The following is a 21,374-nucleotide window of genomic DNA, read 5'->3' on the forward strand; positions in this document are numbered from 1 at the left end:
AAGCACCATCTTAAAAATTTCTACCAAGGTGCTAGTGAGTTATTCACCAACTAATTGTGTATCCAAAGGTGTTAGTTACCTTTTATTTGTGGCAGTGTAAGTCACATGGTATCTGCATCTCCTATTTGAATAGCACACAGTGATGGTTATTCATGAAAAGTCCCGAAGTGTGAGTACCACATCTGTTCGCCCTTTGGAAACTCGCTGCCTCTCTGAAATGACTGACATTTCTCTTTCCTACCTCACCATCTACATACAAAGCCATGCCAGGCAGTCTCAGAAAATCCCTCCTGTAGCTCAGACAGCCCTGCTCTATTATCTGAGCAATGCTATGACCATCTTGAAAATTCCAGGTGAAAGGATGTGACTTTTTTTTCTGAATCCTTGTTGAGTTACCCAGCGGGAAGGAAGCGGGCACTAGTTAGAGGTACAGCATTCGGTCTCCTGCCTGGTTCGCTGTGTTGAATCATGCCCTAAACGTTCCAGGGCAGGTGGCTAAAATGTCACGTTTATTTTTGTCCAAAAAATAATTATAGTCAAACCAAAATACCAGCAATCTGTTTGAAAAGAGAAGTTAAAGCATTAGCTGAGGAAGAGGAGAGCACTATTGTCAGTCATGATTTCAGGACAAGTCAGTTGAAAGCCTGATGGTTCAAGAATCCTCTCAATAAGCAAACACAGCTCAGGAGCATCCTTTGGAAAATACTATTTAAAATGTAAAAACTCATGCAAATGTCAGAAATATCTAGAGCAATTATCTGCGTACACACCTGTGGCATAATTTATTGTGAACTGCAGACAGATTTAACAGCTCAGAAGGTTGATCACTTAATTTCTTTGACTCCTGATCAAATAGGCAGAAATTCAGCAACCTGAGATTTGTTCTAACTTGCGTGACAATAGCACAAGAAAAGTGGCAAAGGCTGCCACATCACTTTCTTACATTGTTGTTGCATCTAGCGTAAAGGGATTGTAAACTTCCTGTGTTGCAGACCTGTCACGATCGAGTAATAGGAAAAATAAACAAATTTTCTATCACTCTGCTGCTTGAAAAGGCAGTATTTTTTGACTTGGAATACAACATCCTCCTTTACTGTTAATCAGCATAGCTTTGTTTCACAAAGCAGATGATCTGCCTTCTATGTTAAAATAAATTGCTAGGCTCCATATCTTTCCACCCCCAACCAACAAGTTTTATTTGCTTATGTCTTTCCTGTGGCTTTCATTTATTATTTTTTTTTCCAAGTGTGGAATGAACTTTATGCAACATAGCACAGAGAAAACATAGGTTGGTGATGGCTTTTTTGCTTTGTATAAATGAAATCCACAGTAACTACGTGTTCTCGCCTTTTGACTTTATTGGTGAATCACTTTTACCCGTGATTTGTTGTTAGCAACTAGCATGTTTCCCAATTATAACTGCTCACATACACTCTTGAGATGCTTTCCATCATGTCTTAATAATACTTTCATCTAACTTTTTAAAGTGAAGCAATTTGATATATATAACCTGTGTATTACTAGGATTTTTGGTAACAGTTTGTTGGATAACAGCCTGACCTGATTAAAAGATGGCATCTTGGCATCATTGTGTACAGAATAGCAAAACAAAGGCTACAGAAGGAAAAAAAGCAAACAGAGTGAAACAATAGGTCTAAAATTACTGCATTTAATTCTTTTTAATTTATTATTTCCATTCAAATTGAAGTGCCACCTATATTTGTAGGAACTTTCCTTCTCTGCAAAGTTAATTTGATTCAATCCACTCTGGTTAGGTCTACATGAACATGCCACACTGTTCTCAAGTTCTCCTTTTTCCAAATGTGTAAAATTTGTGTTTTCCACAGAGCACTTATGGCCCAATAAATCCATCCATATGGCTAGCAGCTCCCTAGGACTTTTTTGCATCTGACTCTTCTAAAAGCATCCAGTCCACTTTGTCTTAAGAAAGTTTTCACAGTCATTGTAAGTTGTCAGCTTTCTGGACTAATTCGTTCTGAGGATATTTTTATTTACGTGACCGTGTGTTCACCAGCCCTTATGGAGTGCTACAGCTCTGGCTCTGAAACCCTAAGTAGTAACAGAAGAGAGCTTTAATTCAGGGTATATGAAAACTTTTCCAACTACTCAAACTCTCTCCTTTGCTAGCACACAGCAAGAACTGTATTTGACAAAATTGCTCTGATTTGAAACGCCCCAGGTTAGGCACCTGAGCCTGTAACTGGGCACACACTGATGATTTCTGCCTTCCCATTGATGACTACCTGCAGCTACCATGACTGGGAGAGTCCAGGGTGGTCTTTGCTCTCAATAGCTGACAGCTTCCACCCAGGAACTTAACTGGAGATCTAAATGCTGTCAGTGGTGGTGGAATTAGTTATGTGCTCTAACATCCTCTTTTTTCTTTCTCAAGAAATGTGGAAGCTTTAGAAGGGAGAAATGTAGTGCACTGGTCTACAATTTTCTCTGCTATTGACCTCCTAGAGATTGCTTCAGTCTTCACAGCTGCTAAAAACTTTTCCTACATCTGTGTCAAGAAAGTGGCCGCACCATTCTGAATGTTAAGAATTTGTCTTATAGAAGCTGTATTATTTACCAGCAAAAATCACTAATGTCCTTTCCTCACAGACAGCTGAGGTGTGATAAGGAAAATGTTTCATCGAGGCAGTAGACAAGGGTGGAAAAGCAAATGTATGATTATTTTAACTGTAAGAATAAAAAAAAAAATTATCTCACCTATGTCAGGACAAAATGGCTTTTCAGATAGTAAGAACAAATGCCACTACGAAGAAGCATGATCCTGCCTGCCTGAAGATAGAAAGCACAAGCAGACATAGTGCTACAGCATTTTTGGTGTCTGTAAATGTGTTTAGAATGTCGTTAGTATCTCCTTCCCTGTGCCGTTTTAAGCACTGCAGTTGAATATAGTCAGGGGAACCACAGTCTGCTGCTGTTTCTGAGAATCCCAGATAAGCACCAGTGAATCCCTTACTAGAGTGTTACATGAGATTCAAACACGGGTATTTTCCCAGAATTTTAATCATCTCTTGTTTGTTTTCTGCATACTTAAAGACACACAGAGCTGTAGTCTCACTGCTTTCAGAGCGCTCTGTAGGAAATCCCAGTTCTTAACCTCATTTGTCAGCCACAACCAACCAACCTTTCCTAAAATTATGAAGCAAATGAACAGTCAACAGGATAAGAGATGATCCCAGGGGTCAAAAAGAAGTGTCAAAGTAAAATGTGTTGACAAAATGAGCTGGAATGAGAACGCTTCAGTCCAGCTTTCTTGTAATGTTGGCCTGGAACAAGTTCAGAGAAAAGGCAGGGTGAAAGAGATTGAGGTTGGGGTTTCTATTTGTTCTGGGTTTTTTTTCAGTCTGTTTTAACAGGCTGTACTGCATTTCTTGCCTTTATCAGAGGCTTACAGCAGAAGGTGAGTTTGTTTCAATATTCCACTCAGAAGTTCACTGTGTCAAAAGTGGTTTTCTGCTGTAAAAGGAATAATAAAAAAGGGACATGGCTTGTGAGATAGAAGTGGGATAGAATTCTTTTGTTTGTATTTTTGATATTGTGTATGTATGATGGTAGAATGACAGACCCTCAGTCCTAGTGAAGAATTTCAATGTCCTGCAACCACTATATTATAAAAAAAATCCAATCCAAACCAAGCCAAACTGAATCAAACTAGTATAAACTATATTTAAAATTATACATGATCCGAGTCACCAGCATGCCTGACTTGTGTGTATTGCAATGTCTTTTGAGTGGTTTGGTTCTTGACCAGCCATGAAGAGCAGTAGCTTTATGTGTTTGACATGTTTTCATGGCATCGCACAGTAACGGATTTGGAAAGAGCACTGGAGGCCATGTGGTTGACCTCCCTGCCCAAAGCAGAGGCAGCTTTGCAGTTAGACGCACTTTGGAAATTGCCGGTTGCTCAGGGCAGCTCGTCTGAGCAAGCGCTGAGTGTTTCCCTGGCAGGAGGTTCAGCAGCCGCTGGAAGCACCCTTCTCCAGTGGATGATCATCCTCGCAGTTAAAACTTCTGCTCTTTGTATCAAACGGGAGTTTCCCTTGGCCCAGCCTGTGTTCATTATCTTCTGTGCTTTTTCCGAGCATTTTTGGGATGAGTCTGGCTCTGTCTTCTAACTACTACTTAGGTGGCTGAAGACAGCAGTTGGATCCCTCCTTAGCCTTCTCCCAGCTAAATGAACTGAATTCCCTCAGGTTCTTCTCGTATGCCGTCTGCTTTAGAACCCTAATTGTTTTGGTGAGCACTTGCTGCACTCACTCTGGTTTGTCACTGTTTTTATGGGAGGAGCCCAGCAGCAGACACACTACTCCATTTTTTTCAGTGACCTGAGTTACAAAACTTCTATTTGATTCCAAGACAGCTGGGAAACTCCCCTGGATTTCCAACATACAAAGTGTGTATACTATTGATATATTACCTGCCGATATATTCATGAGAATATATTATATTTCATTAGAAATGTAAAGACTGGTTGGTAGTATGAGCTAAAAATGTTCTACCTACTTCTTTGAAGATGTAGTCAGGAAACTGGATGAAAATCTGTGTTTATGGAAAAGTCATGTTGGCAGCAGGGCCACCTGCCTGAGCCAGACTCTTATCCATTCCCAGTTTTCAAGTTTAAGGTTGTTCTCAGAAATGCATAAGAAGTTTGCATTGAGAAAAGTCTAAATTCTTCTCTTTTCACAGGACTTAAAATCCTTTTAGGAGGATATAGTCATGCCTATGGTTGTCTCTCTCAGTCATGCCTGCTTGAATGTTTTTCAAGATAGATGTTCTACCTATTCTTTGCCTTTCTTGCACCTTTACCATGCTATTTCCATAACGAAGGCTGTCAGGCAGCTTCCGTATCTCTCTGTACTTATGTAATAGCATCTTCTCCAACCAATCTTAATGGAGACCTGAAATCAGTTGTTGACCTACTTACTGCAGCATCCAGTGAAAGGTTTGAGCAAAGATCTCGAGACAAGATCCGCCTGTAAACGCCATATTTCCTTTTATCTGTTTCTTAAAAAAAAAAAAAAAAAAAAAAAAAAAACCACAAAAAAACCCACCTGGAGTGACTTGCAAGAAAGTTCCGAATTTTTCTTGCATCCAAAGGCTGATAGGGAGACTGAGTAAAATATATAGTACTTTTAGAGGAATTGTGGCTACATTAGGAAAATTTGCAAGTAGAGAACCTGTCCAAAAAGTATAGTTTGGCTATTGGGAATGGTAGCCCAAAAGCTGATCATATCTGCCATATGCAGATAATAAGCCTAAAAAGGATCTATTCAGTGTCCTTAGGAAAACCTAAGGGATGATTATATGTGAATATCCTTGTACGTTATCATCTATTTGGTTATTGCAATACAGCAGCAAGCCTTCTGCCAGAAGGCACTCAAAAGAAAGGGTTCATGTTGGGAATCTCTTCATGGACACTTTTGTTAAGCTACCACTTATACAAGCAATTACACACTAGATATGCTAGTGTCATTTTAAATTCTAGCTGATGACCATGCAGCGCTATGCTGGTGATGCTGGCTGGCTTCAGTCAGCCTTTCAGTGCACAATAAAGCCCACACACATACCCAGGCACCTTTTCACGCTTGAAATATTACATGTTTATAACAGAACCATCAGCTAATAAAAAATATGCAACTATTTATACACAAGTAATTTTATCATTTCAGTCACAGTGTAACTGATTAAACAGTGTTGGTAGATCAATAGGATATAGCCTTGGTGCTCCAGAAAATGCAAGTGCATAAAAAAAATGCAAATGTATACATTAAAAAGCATAGCAAACCAATACCTGAGAAGCCATTTGGGATATAAGCAGTGTCATTTGCCCTGTCCCTCTAAATTTAGGTATCCATGAAAAGATGCATTAAACAACTGCTTCCAGTTTACTTCCTTCTCCATTCCTTGATCACTGAAGTAATGATGTAAACTGCTCTATTAAATCATAGTGTTATGGGATTTAGAGCATTTGAATAGATTTTTTTGGACTGTGATTTACTCATCTTTTTACTGTTTGCTTCTTTATTTTAGTCTTCCAGAAAAGATTAATTTTACAAGCTTAAATTCCCCTACTGTGGTATCAAGGAGTCCTTCCACATTTCCCATGAACACCGCTTTACACATCCTACATGCCAGAAGCATGAATAAGATTGGTAAAAATACTGAGGGGAGACTAAAGGATCACTCTTGTACTGATCTGTGAAAACATGAAACATGTGCTGGGGGGTTACAAAAGTCAGCAAGAGTTAAATGCATGCTGAAGAGTTAACCAAGACAGTATTTGCCCTTGCTGAACTAGAAGCTCCATGGTGAAAGGAACAGATTATACCTGAGCCTTAGAGAATATTTCTCCATAGTATAACACTTCTTGCTTTGAAGAAATAATATGTAAGATATAAGCCCAGCGCCTCACAGCCTTGTTTTAGGCATGTATATAAGTGTATATTCAAAGGAAAAGCTATCCTCTTCTGATTTTAATGAATTTACCTGTGGCTGAAGTAACAAAATACGGAAATAAGAAAAAGACTGAAATTATATTTTTTAACATCAATTAATAAAATACTAATTTTCTCCTTATTTTTTCCTGCATTTTCCCAGTATTTATTTTAAGGTTGAAGAAATACAAATATTGCCTCTTTTACGAGTTTGTCATTAATACACTTTTTTTATAGTCTACATTTCTATGTAGAAGACAGTTCCCAAAAGCTTAAGTATGTGTTTAAATACTGTCTGATCAATTCCTTATATCTCAGGTTAAAAAAAGGTGAAGTAATCTTCATCTCCAAATTTATGATGCTTATCAAAATGCAACGCTTCTTGATTAGAATATTGCTTTGTTCTGACCACTAGATGGTGTAAATGTCTGCAGGTATGTCTGTCTGCATGGGAATGTAATGACACTGTTACAAATATGATTTTTCTGACCAACAGATATTTCCTGGACTGATTCTGTCAGACATTAAGCCTGCCAAAAGAATGAAGTTCAAGACAGTCTGCTACCTGCTTGTGCAGCTCATGCACTGCCGTAAGATGTTCAAAGCAGAGATCCCTTTCTCCAATGTCATGACGTGTGAGGATGACGATAAGGTAATCCATGTGGGCTCTCTGGGCATCAGTTCCAAGGCCGCATGAAGCAGACCTGCTCAGAGAACATATGGGGTGACCTGACCAGTTGATAGAGGATTTCTGGTGTTCCTGCTGAGCTAGAGCCATCTAATGCCCACAGCTTTCCCGCAGTAAAGACAAAACTTAATTATAACAGGCCTCAAATTTGGAGCTCCTCTTGAACAAGCCAGCACAAGTGGTCTATGTGGTTTCTGAGGCTTCTTCTGCAGTTGCCAAGAGCTGTTCTTTTGCATCATGAGTCCATCACATCTGAGGCTGATGGCAGCACATGCAAAATAACAGAATAATTCTGTATCTCTGGATGGTTTCCCTAAAAAATGAAAGGCTACTGATTAGCCCAAAAAAATCTTAGTCCCCAATACAAATCCTAAATACAAAAGTCTGCAATACAAATACGGCTTGCTTGACTGGCTTGTAATGCCATAACTTATAGCTGCTTTACATATTAATAGCCTGGTTTATTTCCTTTTCTGTGTGTGGATGTACCCAGAAATTTATGGAGAAAAAACGTTTGAAGAATTCCTTATTCCATTTTCTTTGCCAGCAGGTGGCAATATTACATAGGTCACTCCACCAGTACTCCAAAGCAGGGCATACACGCTTTGGCATCGGTAATTCTTATTGACCGATTGCTCCACCTTTTTATTTATTTATTTATCTATCTTTTATAGATATAGATATAATGTACATGCATTAAATATTCAGTCTAAATCTTACTTTCAGAAAGTATTCTAACTTTTAATTTTTGGATTTTACATGTGCTTGTGTTTCTTCTGCAGGAAAAGGGGACAAAAGTCTGTTAGTTCCTTTAAAACAGTCTCAGTGAAGACTCTCAGAGACTCCAGATTTGGTTTTGAAATTGGCCATGTACAAAGCCTTCCAATTGTGCATTAGTACTGTTTTTTGAGTATTTTAAAAAAGTAACCCACACATTTCTTGGAAACATATGCAATACTTTACAATGTGTCTTGTATATATTTATGTATATGAATGGTAGTAAATGCAGAAAATCCCAGTATGGGTTTGCTCAGTGTCTGATGAAAACTTTCTCATGTCGGAAGATTTGCAGTGAAGTTCCACAATGCTGTCTTTAAATGAACGGTTGTTCTGAGGCTTTGTACCTAATACATAACATTTATCATGGAACATTATTTATGATTTTAATATAAATGCACTGTGTTGCACTGTAGGGTTTCTTTAGAGATATCAGTCCTCAAATCATGTAAAATAACCTATGGCTATAAAGGCTTTAAAGCCAGCACATCATTTTAGCATGTATTTATTTATTTAATTTCTGAGAAATATAAACAGTGGATCTTGGTGAACATATAAGATGTAATGTAAGTCTACTGAAAATAAGAAACCTAGTGAAAATAATTATATGTGAGCATCAGCTATTTTGATTAAGCACAGTCACTTTAACACTAGTTCAAAATGGCAGAATAGGTAATATTTATTTCCTATATCAAGATAACTCCTATCGTCTACCCTCATTCCAGATTTTAAAGCAAAGCAGCATTTTGGTTTGGATTTTTAAAGCTGCTTTGCTCACCCCTATTATTATGCTATAGGCTTAAATTTGGATTATAAAAAAATCCCCAAAGATGTCCTTTCTGCTGCACCTTAAACAGGAATATAACTGTAGCTAATTGTTGTTTATCTTTATGAAGAGGAAAACTGTATATCCCTGATAATATTCCTGAAAACACTGTTTCCCTACAAACTTGTGGGACAAATGTCTTCTGCAAGAGAGCAAATTTATCTCTGATCAGAAACATTTAGAACAGTTGTCTGGCTGGCAGTCTGAGTTTTCTGTTATGGCTAACAGAAGACCAGATTTGAAAGCTCTAATCCATGTATGTCCACGAGATTATTTTTCATGTTGAAACAATTAGTTCTTACACCACAGGCAACTTAAAGTAATGGGACCTGATAGTTTGAAGAAAAATGTTTCAAGTAGCCTGATAATTGTTTAATCCTGGTAAGACTTGCTTTTTACTTACAAAGCCAGCAAAACAGGACTTGGAAAGTGTTTTTATCTTTGCTAAGGTCCATGCTTCTTTATGGTCGGAAAATCGGAAAACGAAGGTATCAGTCAGCATTATATTATAGCTATAACATAAACTATGTAAGCTAAGGAACTGCTGTAGTCTACTGTTCACTGATGAGAATCTCATGAGAACTACTTCTTGTGGATTAAGATGGGAAACTGCCCTTCCTGCAGAATTACTTAGATAGCGATCAACACCTCTTTTTATCATCTGGTTTTAAAGGATATTTTGTAGCAGAGCCTTTAAAAAGTGGGCTCTTAGGTACTGACTGATCTGAAGAGAGAAATTTTGTGTGCTTTTGTAGCAACTTGCTGACAGACTCTACTGATGTTGTTCTTAGCCCTGGGCAGACTTGTTGCTTCATAGTGCTTTGAATTCTCTTCCTGAACTCTGCAAATGGTAGATTAAAAAAAAAATATTTAAAAAATTCTTTTAACTGTATAGAAATAGCACAACTTGCTTGAGCCTGGTTGTCAAAACTCTTCTGGGAAGTAAGACTTGACCCCTTTTGCGGTGGAAAGGATATTCAACTGATGTCTCTTGCTGCTCAATGTGCTGACCATTAGGTGGCTGGTTTTTCTTTCACAGGGTTGGCCTACATCTTTATGACTCTGCATTTTAAGAACACGGCATCTACAAGAGTATTTTCTGAAGGCACGGGCCAGCATGCTAGTGCATATCTAGCCACAAGGGTTTAGATGACAGTGCCCTTGCCTGAAGGTTGCCTCTGTGGCTGAGATGCTGCTCACTGTCTTCTGAGCGCTCGGTGTGAAAAGGGAGACAGATAATCTAACATCCTTTTCAGATATGCTCTGTGATAAATCTTTTGCACTGCGAAGGGCTCTGAGTGATCATCTTGTCAGCTGCGCTATCTCAGCTGCGGAGGAATTAACCCCAGTGAGGCAGGGGTTAGCTCTGATTATTTATTGCTCTGTTTGGATCCGCAAGTGCACTTAAGGTGCACACAAGATGTCTTTACAAGAGAGCCTCTTGGGTACGTTAAAGATAGGGACGTGAGATTTCAGACCCTCTGAAGTCACACATGGTCATGGTGCAAGAGATTATGGAAAATTGTCTTTTCAACATATATACTGTTACCTAGACAGCTTTGGACAGTAGGACTTTTCTTGTATCATGCTGAGTGTGGTTATCAGGTCTTCAGGATGCCTAGAGCTCTGCATCTTCCATCAACAAAAAAAATTCTATTTTTCTAGGTGAAGTCACACTGACTGGGATCAAACTGATTATTTCCTCAGTGGCAGAGAAAGGTCAGGGCAGTATGTGAAGAGAATTTCTGCAGATGAGGATTGAAATCCTGGAATGCAGTGAGGCTTTTCTCGTTGGTTTTAATGAGATCGGGATTTCAGCTAAGGAGTTCTTAAAAGATCCCGATCACATAGAGATCACATCTTTGTGTTTTGTAGTTGCTTTGCTTAATGAATTCCTCATCCTGGCTGTGAACTTGAGATAATATGAACAGCAATGAAAAATTTCAGTGTTGTTAAAATCTGTGCTTCTTTCTTCACCTGTGCTGCAGAGGAGAGCATTAAGGACAGCCTCTGAAAAACTCAGGAATCGTTCCTCTTTTTCTACCAACGTTGTATACAACACTCCAGGAACTCGAGTAAACAGATACATCAGCCGTTTGATAGAGGCCCGGCAAACTGAGTCTGAGATGGCTGACTTGAACTTCATTACCCTGAAATATAAGCAAATCGAGCGTGAAAATAAAGTAAGGGGTTTTATTTAATTGTTTTTACTGGTTTCAATGACCATGAGTTTACTAGCATTGGGGTTTTGTTTGTCTGTAGACAATATTTAAATTCTACTCACTATCTTTAAATAATCCTCTAGACTGTCTCTCAGTTAAGAGGGAGGCATGATCTCCACCTCCTGTGGAAACACCTGGGTATGAAAATAAATATCACTATCTTTCAACTCATCAAGAGCCTCCCCCATAAAAATACACACCCTGTGTTTTGGCCTTACTTTTGCTTCTCCAAATGGCCCAACCTGTGTATATCATCTGAGCAGAGCTGTTTGTTCCCACCTTGTACGGCTTTTATTTGTAAAGACAAATTAATCAAGGTGTGTGTGTGGGGAGGCCTTTGGCTTTAGTTTATGTGTTTGAAAAAGCAAAAGTGATATGATTTTGGACTAATTTGGCAGTAGCATTTATTTTTCCACTGTAAGTCACTTTGTCGTCTTAGGATTTCATGTCATTACTGTTCCAAGTCGGATGGCTGTGTGCCATGTTGCACTCAGGTTTTTTAAGGTCTTAAACATTAACTTTTGAATTCAAGTTTCCACAGTGATTTATTATTTAATTGGGATTGTCTTCTTTCAAGATAGGAAAGTCTTTTGGTGTAAATGAGATTGAAATTTGGATCTTTCTGAGAAAACACTCGTGTATTTCCACCCCTGAAGTGTTCCGTTGCAAGGACTGTGGCTTGGTGGAATGAGGGACAGTAACTGCTCAAAACTGAACCCGTCGGTCTCATTAGCAGCTGCCTCCAGCTCACCCACGAGTGTCCTGTTCTGAGTTGGTTTGGCCTTTTTTTTTTGTGATGAGTTAGCAGAGAGGGGGGAGTGCCACCTGCTTCTGCTTCAAAACCCTTTTTGCTCCAAAACTTAGTCTGAGCTTAACCCAGATTTGACTAGTTACAGGGTGAAAACTAAACATCTGGGCCAACAGGGGAAGCTGGGCTGTCAAGCAAAATGTTGTGTAGAGTTGCCTCATCTTTTCTTTTTTTTGGTGTGAATTAAGCAATGATTATTTGTATGTTTGTAAAATGGGTAGAGGCTTGTTATATTTTAGGCTATAATTCTTTCTTACTGCAAATGGACAGGACTGGGTGGCTGGGTGTGTATGAAATGCTCACCGTCTTCATTTCTTCCTTTCTTTAACAGTACCACCAGCTTCAGGATGAGTACTTCACCAGTGCTGTAGTTCTCTCACTAATTCTAGCTGCCTTATTTGGCCTTGTCTACCTTCTAATAATACCACAGTAAGTTTCTGGGTTTGTCATTATAAATCAAAGGGGAATATCTTCCAAGCGTCCTGCACAAGCCAAAACATCAATGTCTTTGGAACGGAAATTAGCACCCAGGTTGGTATCCTCCCAGAAAGGAGATTGTCTGTTGGGATACCCTCAGCCTAACTGTTATCTCTTCCATTTGCCCAAAGGAGCCACAATCTGCAATCATTCTGCAATCTTATTTAAAGCTATTTCTTCCCCGTTCTTTCTCTTTGTGCTGGCTTTGGACAGAGTACTTCAGGTACTGACAGCAATGTAGATAAAACTATACAGACCTTAATGGGAACTAAGTATTGAAGTATCCATCCAGCTTTTCAGCCCAGATTTATAGCCTGCATTGAGGGTTTTGGCACCAATACTATCACAGACTGCTCAGTGCATAATTCAGCCATTCCCACATGAGCTGCGGTCAGACTGTGGCTGCATTAAAACAGACATAACCGAATATTTGTCATGTGTTTGGTGGTGTCTGATGCTTATTGTTAAATGATATAGTCTCGTGATGACTTCAGTTTTTGTCAATTTTATATGAACATTCCTGTGTGAATGTTTTCTAAATAAAAAATATAATCACACTTCACTTTCAAATCTAGGTGTTACAGTAAGTAGATATAAGTGTGTCCAGGGTATAAAACTTATTACCAATAACCTTTTTCAGATGAGAATATCAAAACATTTAACAAGAAGCTTCATTCACTTTTACTAATTATTAGGGGTTCAGTGGGAACAGAAAAGGACACAGTTGAAAGATCCAATTTTAAATTCTGGTCTTTTCTGTTCAGAAATCCCCAGTCAGAATAATACCTGTATTCTATTATTTCGATTTGAAAGTTTCAGGAACACCTTTTTTACTGAAATAATGATCATCATCATTTAAATGTGTTATATAATACCTTTCATCTGCAGGATTCAAAGTAATTTACAAAAATAATCTGATTTCCAAACTAACAACCTTTGCTGACTAGTTAATAGCACAGCTGAAAACACTTTCGCCTACTTCTGAAGTAAAGCCCACGTGCAGTATATGGATGGCAATTTAGAACAAGGAGAGACAACAAGGATTAGTGTAGCTGAAAGTGGAATGAATTTCTAAGAATCCTATGGTACGGTAGTGGGTAAGCTTTCCAAAAAGTGCAGTCACTTAAAAACCAGCTGGACAGAGGTTCAGTGTAAGCTCTGATCTGATAGACACACAAGCTGCGGTGGATCATGACCACTGAAGTTCATGAAGATGGAGGGGTTCATCACTGAGTTCGTTAAAAGAGCCACCCACTAAATGGTCTTAAGTTCTCTCTTCCACTGTCTGTTGGTGGTGGCTTCATACAATGAATTCTTCATACAAAGAAATACAGTAATTACTGTTCTTCTTGGGCTCTTCCGTTGCTGTGACAGAGGTGCAGCCATGAGCTAGACTAAAACTTCAAGAGCATTGGAAAATTTTCCCTCTCCACAGAACTTGGAGCTTTAAGTTGCTCTTCAGATTGCCAAAGTACTTATAAGTATGACAAGAGAATGCAAAAGCCAAGACAAGTGTAATGTGTTACTATAATGGGATAAGTGATAACTAATAGTGTTTGACATGTCTCAAGGAGGTTGACAATATTCCAAGGAAGAGGTTCAAAATCTAGAGACAAGAAAATACTCTAAGTAAGCCAGTTGCTGCATAAATACACGGAAAGCAACGGGCTTGACATTCTCAGAATTCCTATGATCATCTGAGTAAAACAGCTCCTCAGCTAAAGTAATATTTTATATCCCCACATGGAGCTGGTGAAAGTAAGGCTATGTTCCTGTCAACCTCAGCTGTCCAATTATGGTGGCACACATGCAGTGTAGCCGCTAAAAGCCCTAGTGATGAACCCTTCTGATGTCTTACATTGTGTTTATTTTTAAAAAACAATGTTGCCCTTTGTTACTGGTGCCAACCCAAATCTCTGTCAGGGTCCCACTCAGCACTAGTGTCAGTTGGCTGTTGCTGCCTTAAAAGACGCTGTTGCAGTCATGTTCTCCATGCTTTTTTGCTAGCATACTACCATGCTGAATACAAGCCAATTCTCTAAAAGCACAGGAGAGCCAGCTATCTATTAATACTTGCATTCAGAATCCACAGGCAGCATCTAGAGTCACCTTCCCGTTCTATATATACATACCATTGCACAGAATTTTCCCTGTTTGTGTATTGGTGGGAATTGTTCATTAACTTGAAGTCAAATACTGTGAAATTCTACAGCAGAAGTGCACCCTTCTCTTCTACTGTTAGAAACCCTTTATAAGCAATCTTTTCCCAGTGATGGTCAAGGGCACAGATACATTATATGTGCCTGCAGCCATGGCTCACATCTTCTGAACTGGCTGGGTTGTTCTCACCAGACTGGAAAAGAAGGTGTGAAGGTCGTGTTGTGCTGCTGTCATATGGCCCTGGCTCTGTGGCTGGCTTGGGGGCAGGCTGTCCCTGAGCATAAATCAAAGTATCAGCACTGGTGGACTAATTTTTGCCGGCTTGCTGACATCCATGAGGTACTTTTTCAGTAACACAGGTTTTCTGGAGGAGATAATGCTTGGCCTGCGCCTCTTCTCATGAAGAACAAGCCTATTTTGAAAGATCAGGAGAGAGTAGATTAAGAATTAAAATAATTATTACAGCATCTTTGTGAAACCTAAGATTTTTCTAACCATTGAGGAAGACTCAAAAGGAAGGAGTTGCTCTGTTTTGTTAGAAGAAGGGAGCACAGTCTGATCTGGTTTTATTTGACTTGACAAGTGACTGAGTGGACTGACCTCTGATTTCCGAATCTCTGAAAAGGAGAGATGAGAAGGGAAAAGCATCTGGTAACTGTTACACAGCTGCAAAGGCCAAGTAATTGGGCTACACACTCTACTTACAAGAGTCATCAAGCTGAATACTCTGCATTAGCCTACAACTGGAAAGTGTGTCTCCTGACACACCATACGGTTCAATTTTTGAGGTGCTTTGATCTCCTTGCTGAGGTCATAGTGGGCACCGCGTACAAGAGCATTTGCTAGTTTCTCATGCTTGAGAGCAGTGCATTTTGTTGAGAGATTTCTTCTGCGATGGTTAGTGTTACAAGGGTGAGGGAGAAATCCTCCACCATTCATCCAAAATACCACTCCAAGAAGGACTCCTGTGCTGTTTGTTTTCATCTGCTGCTGAGTCTCATTGCTTTACTTCTATTGTGTTTGGATTCTAGGAGTACCGTAGTTCTTGTTCTCCTGGTGTTCTGCATATGCTTCCTAGTGGCTTGTATTATGTACCTACATGTCACACGAGTACAAGTAAGTGATTAAGATTTTTTGACTATTCTTCCTTTTGGTAGCTATGCTTTGTTTGTCCCTTAGAATATGAAGCCATCGGCACATGCTTCACAGCTTCATGGAGTCTAAAATCTATGTGCTTTTCAAGCTCATTGCTAAGTAATGTATTAGGCGCTTCAAAAGCAGAGATGGTTCACCTGAAAGTAGACTTTTTACATGAGTAATTGCTACAGCAGTGCAGTGATCAGTGCCATTCATGCCACGCTTCTTGTCTTTCTTGTTGCATCTTCCCTGAGTGCCTGCCACTCGATACTGAATCATTCCAGTGTTCAGATAGCTGCTTTAAACCTGACTTTTCCTCCTTTCTGACTACGGAGCACACTAGTGCTCCTTTCCATTCTAACTGGTATCTGGGTGTAAAGTACTACTAACTTCCTCTCTATTTTCCAAGACTTTTCCTGCCAAAGCAGCAGCTGTTTTGATGGTAAAAGCACAATATTTTGCACACACAACCCTTGGTCTTTTTAGAACTTTTAGTAATGATTAATTCTCCTGCATTACATTTGCAGAACGGTAACGATGCAGAAGGACATTTGGTTGTTGTAGGAGACAATTAGGTCTGCCAGATCAGAATAAAGCATTTACAGGCTAATTTTCTGATAAAAGAAATCTGTGGTGGCTTAATCTAAATTCAGTCTTTTCAAACATCAGGAGAAAACACCTACACAGTTAATCAGCTTTGCTGATGAGCACACACTAATTTTTGCTTAAGAAGAAATGCCCTTTGGCAGGAGGAAAGTAATTGTTTTCATGAAAACATAAACAGTGTATTAGCAGAGTATCTGGTACAGATCAGATCTTTATTTATACACTTACACAATTATTTGGGAGTGATTTTGATGACCTGTTTTGTTTCATGAAGGCACAGTAGTTTATAATCTGTTGTTCTGTCTGCAGACAGTAGAAACACAGATGAAGTTTGTAGGAAATTGCTGTTTATTATGCCATTTCCCTGGGGCTAGTGCAAACTTGAGATTTGTTCCAGCTGTTTTGGCAGTCAACAGAATTTGAATTTATTCCAGGCTCCTCTAGAGATTCAATACCTTACAGGATCAGATACAGCATTAGAAAAATAAAGAAATATAAAAACGCAGAATATTGTAATTTGAAATTTTGTGGTGAAAATCTGTCTTATATGATACATAAAAGATAATGAATATGCTATGTATAATGAGTATAGAATTGTAAACCAGTCATTCCTCTATTTTAATCAGTCTCCTGGCACTTATTTGCTATTCTATACTGGACAAGTGACTCAGTTTCTCCATGTTTTAGCATCAAATCCCTCACTCATAAACCCACTATAATAATGTTTTACTGTACCAGTTACCTAGCATTTGGGGGATCTGACAGTACTTATTTAGTTAATAGAAATTCCACAAAGAAGAGAAAACAAAGAAAATTAAGCCCAAAATGCTATGCTATCATAAAAGAGTAGATGCAGTCTTAGAATGGCCAAAAGTCAGAAGCATAAGCCTTTTAAGTGTCACTCAGAGTTTGAGTAAAGACATCTCACAACTTTTTAAATGTTTATTTTTCTTTTTAACCCAATAGCCTAGCATGTCAACACTTAGACCATATATGTACCACACACACACACACAGAGAAAACAGCAATGTGTCAGGACATATTGTCTTTGTATCTGCATTTTACTTTGTCACTATGAACCATACAGCTTTCTGTTTGAACTACAGGGATTCTCTCTTTAATAGTAGATATCTTATTTGGTTGCATACTGAATTAATGGATTATATATATATTTATATATGTATATATCCTTCAAACAATTTTTTTTTTTTGTATTTTATTTATATGGATAAAAACACATGTCCCGCCTCATATGTGCGTAGGATTATGGTATAGCTGGATGGACAACTTGATGGGTAAAAGAATGATCACATGCAGAGCATAGCAGTTTCTGGTTGTACTTTGCGAGTAATAGAAAGTAACAAGTGGGGTACCACAGGAGTTTGTCCTGTCCTATATAAGCATTTGTATCAACGACTTGGAGAAGGACGTGGAGTATACTCATGTCAAGTTTTCAGGTGACTGCAATTTCTGGGGAACAGCCACTGTGGCGGCAGAATGACCGTTGAGGGGGACCTGGACAGGTTGGCAGAACGGGCCAACAGGAGCCTTATGAAATACAGCGTGGGTAAATGCAAAGCCCTCGGAAGGCAGAACCCCGTGCAGTGACACAGGCTGGGGACTGGCCAGCTCTGAAAAAATGGTCCTGGACGTCAAGGAGACAGTACTTTTGGGTCCCTTGAGGTCCCTTTCAACCTGAACTGTGTGATAGTAACAAAAAAATGCAGAAATAGTCTTTCTCTTTTTTCGTAGTACCATTTTGGACACTGCTATATCCCCTCCCTTGGGACACAGCTTTTTAATGTGAGATTCTTGTAATTTGAGGGGGTTTTTTCTACAATATGCTCACTGTTTTGCTAAAGGTGATATACTTCAGGTATCACAATATATTTTACTGATACTGACTAATAGTTAAAACTTTCTGGTGGAGCCAATTAACTCAGGTTCGTAATATAAATCTACCATAGATATTATGTTGGTTGTTCCCCACCTACATTTACATGGACTTAATCCATACTGAAGCCAGAATATATTTGTAGATGAGGCACATTTTTTTATTTTTTCTGTAATTGCTGTATTCTCATGTTTCACATGAGATTAAGTTGATCTACCTATGACTATCTCGGGCTTTTAATTCATGGTCACACGTACAGGGGAAATGTCTCTGCATATGTGGAAGGAAGAGGAGGTGTTTCAATGCATGTTTTCTGTTGTGCCAAGGCCACAGAACCCCTCTCTATAGGTACTTTGCTGCCTGCTAGAAGCTATGCTTTTGATGTTTGATAATACCCATGAAGTGAACAGCTTTTCGTCAGGACTGGTGACTTTCATCCAAAAATTGAGTGTTTGCTTGCTCTGTTTGATCTTCAGTCAAATCCAGCCTTCATAAGTTTGAGCCCACTCCTTTTAAGGGGTGCAGGATTGTTTCCACTTCAAATCTGCTTGTTTTCTGGAGTTGATTCTTGCCCCCTGAAGTCACTGGAATATGGTCCTGTGGTCTAAAAGACTTATTGTGGATCCAGGAGATAATAGATGCCCCAAACACTCTTAATGCAAGAGTAGGAGAAGGAAAGCAGCGTACCCTGAAACCAGAGTAGATCAGTATGACTGAAACAAGCAAAAGTACCAGAGCCTGACAGACTTATCCTTCCTCTCTCACCTTTTGTCACTGGCTTCATATATGCTCACAGCAACAAGCACTTCACACTTCACAGTGAGGGAATCACGGTAAAAATGGAGATGAGAAAGAGATTCATAAGATTCCGTTCCACCAGACATTTTTGTTCTCTACTGCTCTTTCTGCTCTGACAATTTCAATATTTTTAATGAGTCCTGATAATTGAAACTACCCTGGCATTTACCGTGACTGTTATAGCAAAAGACACAAATACCACTCCAAAATTCCATGCTGCCACAGTATGTTCACTTGGATCACTATTTGTAGCTGATAATTTGCAAGGCAAAAGATGTTTTGGGTATTTTCCCCATGAGAACAAAACCAAATGCCATCCTAATTTATTCTTTGCATTATAAGCAGACATCCTCCTAACCGTTCAAAGAGTTTTAATTATAGTGAGAAATAATGCACAATAATAGTAATTTCATTTTGTTACCCCCCAAAATGCAATTACCGTTAAAACACATGTACACAATACTAACTGCATGCTTGTCTCATAATTTGCAGTGCAGGCAAAATTTCTGTATCCCTTATTCACTTCTTTGTGTAGACTACTGAAAAATAACAACCCCACTTAAAAGATATTTTAAGTCTTTATCTATAAATCTTTCTTTTTCTTCCTTAGTGTTTTCCAGGGTGCCTGACTATACAAATTCGTACCATTTTGTGTATTTTTATTGTGATCTTAATATACTCCGTGGCTCAAGGATGTGTGGTGAGTATTTAAATCAAGTACCACTTAATCTGGCATTCTGTTTAAAGAACAACCTGGTACGGATCGGTTACACACACACCGTATTCTCATCTGGCGAATTCCTGCTCTTGCTATAATTCATACTTGCAGAGCATGTTTCTTCCACATTAAAGCCCTTTGCTATAATTTGAACTTCCACTGCCCTGAGGGTGCTGATTTAGTCACGACAAAGCTATTGGGAAATTACCCAAATACCTAGTCAACACCTATAGAAGTTTTTACATCAAACCTTAGTATCGCATAGTCTGCTGATGCCATGTACTCTATGGGAATGCTATTTTTAAAGGTTCAACTTGCTCACTAGTTCATTGGATGATGTTTTGTGACAGACAAGACGTAATGTCCAACAACATTACTTATTTCTATGTGGCAACTTATAGGACATAGTTCTGTATAATAACAGGCGGATATTTTTAGTCCAGGAAGATCAGAAAAGATGACAAGATCTTAAAATACGGACAGTACTGTGTAACAAGAAGACATACTTTCACTGCGCTACTTAAACGATCCATTCACATCTAATGTGATTCCTTATATGAAGTGAACTTGCTCAATACTTCTGAAAATTTAGCTTCTTTTGCTGTAGATTAGCAGCTAATTCCTTGAATGTCATTTGGGATTTAAACTTCCACCTAAATATTTGGCATTCGGTTGCCTTGTCAAATTCCTAGCACTCAATTTTGGCATTTTGGCTGGTAATGCTAATGAATTAAACATGTTAGGGTACCCAAAGGAAAGAATCCACACAAAAAATAGGACACTAAACACAATTTGAAATGCTGAGGAGGCAGATGTCTCAAATCATGCCTCTCTGCGGGATTTGGGCAATGTGTCCTGGCCAATGGGAAGACAAGTGATTTCACGTGCAGGTCACAGCACTAACTGAGATGCCAAGCGCCTTGTTTTTTATTTTGCATATTCGCTCATCCCTGGACCTGCCCTGAGAATGTCTACTACACTGATACCCAAGAACTGAATGGGCAGAGGATTCCTTGTCTGCGAGTTCCAATGTCCTGAGAGGTGCCAAGAATTACTGATATTCAGACATTTCTGGGAATTCCTGAGCAGCAGCTGTGTGAGTAACACACAGCCCTAATAGCACACAGGCATATATGTGGTTCCTAATGTGCATGTAAGCCTAAAATGCATAAAGATGTGCAGTGCCTCCAGGCTAGCTAGCATCACAGTGAGCTCTGTGTACCTGACTTCAGCACTGGGATGAATATCAGGATAGCTGGAACCTTTGTGGATCAGCCTCCATAGATCTGACACTCACTTTGCCCAAATGAAACAAGCACCATCATTGCCACTTAAAGATGGTGAAAATGAGAAACAGACTTCAGAAGGCCTAAGACAATGTTGGACATCGGTGGAAGAAGGTAGATCAGAACTGGGCAGTCCTGCCCTCCAGCGACGCAATGATCATACAGTGATAGCTTGGACTAGGTCACAAACACAACTTTATCCTTTACTGAAGCCTGTAACCATTCAAATGCTTAGGGGGGATGTTCTATCAGTAGTGATTATTAGTATTATTGCAAAGTAATGCCTCTAGAATCCTCAGCCAGCAGAGGAGATAGGAGTTGAGGTTTTACTCTCAGTTGTAGGGCAGGTGGGGTTTTCCTGGATGGAACTCCCATCATTTGTGAAGCCTAACGCCCACCTATGTTTTCAGCTGAGTTTAGTATGAACAGCATTTTTAAGGATATTGAACAAAATCACATTAAATGGATTTTTCACTTCTCTCCTTCTCATTTCATTTCATAACGTTA

The 21,374-nt window shown here is 39.1% G+C and overlaps 1 protein-coding gene across 3 annotated transcripts in view; it reads left to right on the forward strand.

The window, feature by feature from the left end:
• The window catches only part of ADCY1 (adenylate cyclase 1), a 154,275-nt gene that overhangs the window by 102,271 nt on the left and 30,630 nt on the right, over positions 1–21,374 (forward strand). For all 3 annotated transcript variants that reach the window (XR_008732038.1, XM_055709109.1, XM_055709110.1), the window contains exons 8-12: positions 6,967–7,122; positions 10,750–10,944; positions 12,123–12,220; positions 15,460–15,544; positions 19,474–19,563. Coding sequence is in view for 2 of the 3 variants with exons in the window: in XM_055709109.1 (XP_055565084.1) it covers positions 6,967–7,122; positions 10,750–10,944; positions 12,123–12,220; positions 15,460–15,544; positions 19,474–19,563 (624 nt within the window). In the remaining variant the exon portion in view is untranslated. The remainder of the gene's footprint in view (positions 1–6,966; positions 7,123–10,749; positions 10,945–12,122; positions 12,221–15,459; positions 15,545–19,473; positions 19,564–21,374) is intronic.

This window comes from Falco cherrug, chromosome 4 (assembly GCF_023634085.1).
Source record: "Falco cherrug isolate bFalChe1 chromosome 4, bFalChe1.pri, whole genome shotgun sequence".
Taxonomy (NCBI): Eukaryota; Metazoa; Chordata; class Aves; order Falconiformes; family Falconidae; genus Falco; species Falco cherrug.